At 46.5% G+C, this 1,397-nt stretch overlaps 1 protein-coding gene across 1 annotated transcript in view; it reads left to right on the top strand.

The window, feature by feature from the left end:
- LOC101851170 (dystrophin) overlaps nucleotides 1-417 on the top strand; it is a gene marked incomplete at both ends in the record, with an annotated part of 78,372 nt that extends 77,955 nt beyond the window's left edge. Inside the window, 1 exon segment of the mRNA XM_013090589.2 lies at nucleotides 253-417. Coding sequence (XP_012946043.2) covers nucleotides 253-417 — 165 coding nt within the window.
- Between the last annotated feature and the right edge of the window lie 980 nt (nucleotides 418-1,397).

Raw genomic sequence — 1,397 nt, 5'->3', positions numbered from 1 at the left:
CAAATGTCCCCTCAAATGTCCTCACAAATGTCCAGTCCTCACAAATGTCCTCACAAATGTCCTCACAAATGTCCTCACAAATGTCCTCACAAATGTCCAGTCCTCACAAATGTCCAGTCCTCACAAATGTCCCCTCAAATGCTCTCACAAATGTCCAGTCCTCACAAATGTCCTGACAAATGTCCTCGTGTGTTGTCCTGACAAATGTCCCCATGTGTTGTCCTGACTAATGTCCCCTTGTGTCTGTCCCAGATCCGCTGGCTGTCCATCCAGAGGGACGTGGAGAGCAAGCGACACGAGGTGGCCACGGTGCTGCCCGGGCTGAGGGCGGGTGGGGAGGACAGGGAGGAGTTCATTCATTGGCTGGAGGAGGTGGAGGGGAGGGTGGTCAAGCCACGGACACACGAGGACACACAGGTCAGTGGTCTTGTCACGTGATTATTATGGTCAGTGTTGTTGTGATGTGATTATTATGGTCGGTGCTCTTGTGTTGTGATTCTGGGGGGTGGGGGGATGTCTTTCGTTATAGTTTTACGACACTTGCAACACAAATCGGTAAAATAAGTGCAGAAGATTAGAGGTGTTACAAGAGAGTAACAACTACAAAAAAGAAAGAGGACGGGTAAGCATGATAAATGTTTGACAGGAAAGAAAGAGCAAACAACACCAGAGCACCCGTCAACCACCCACTGTCATGATTCAAAGCACAGCTGTTTTTGTGGTTGCTGTGTCAAGTTGAGGCACTTCCCTGGACATGTTTTACGTCCCAAGGAACACACTTTAGATCATTTAGGAGCGGGATGCTTTTATGTACCTTGTCAGGGCCAACCTAGTCTTAGAGGAATACATCCCAGCGGGTGGGTGGTTGGCGGGTGCTCTGGTGTGGTTTGCTTCTTCTTTCCTGTCAAACATCTATCGTCCTTATCTCCCCTTCTTCTTTTTTATGTTTGTTACTCTCTTGAAACACCTCTAATCTTCTGGCGCTCATATGACCTTTTATGCAGTTGCGAGTGCCGTAAAACCTCTACTACAACATCCCAGCGGACAGACGGGGATACTCAGTATTTACCCTCAACTCATGGAAGGGAACCCCCGTCTTCTGCATGTGGTGGCGAAGAGCCTAATCACTACACCACTTCTTCGCTTCCTCAGGATTACAAAGATCTATCTGACACTTTTGGCCGTTCTCAGTTACTCAGACCATGAGGTCAAAAATCAGATGCTCCATCTGTTCTATAACAGCTCTATCTTAGGATTATGTTGAGTCGTTATCAAGATGTTTACAGTTTCAGTTGAAAAAAGCCTGAAATAATGGAAAACTCAAAATGTTTTACATCCAATTTCTGGAAACTAGATACTGAGCTGACACAACTGTGTATATCTGAGGTAGCGACTTG

This window comes from Aplysia californica, unplaced genomic scaffold (genome assembly GCF_000002075.1).
Source record: "Aplysia californica isolate F4 #8 unplaced genomic scaffold, AplCal3.0 scaffold01353, whole genome shotgun sequence".
NCBI classification, from domain to species: Eukaryota; Metazoa; Mollusca; class Gastropoda; order Aplysiida; family Aplysiidae; genus Aplysia; species Aplysia californica.
Note: the sequence above shows the minus strand (reverse complement) of the source record. Positions and strands in the feature narration are given on the sequence as shown.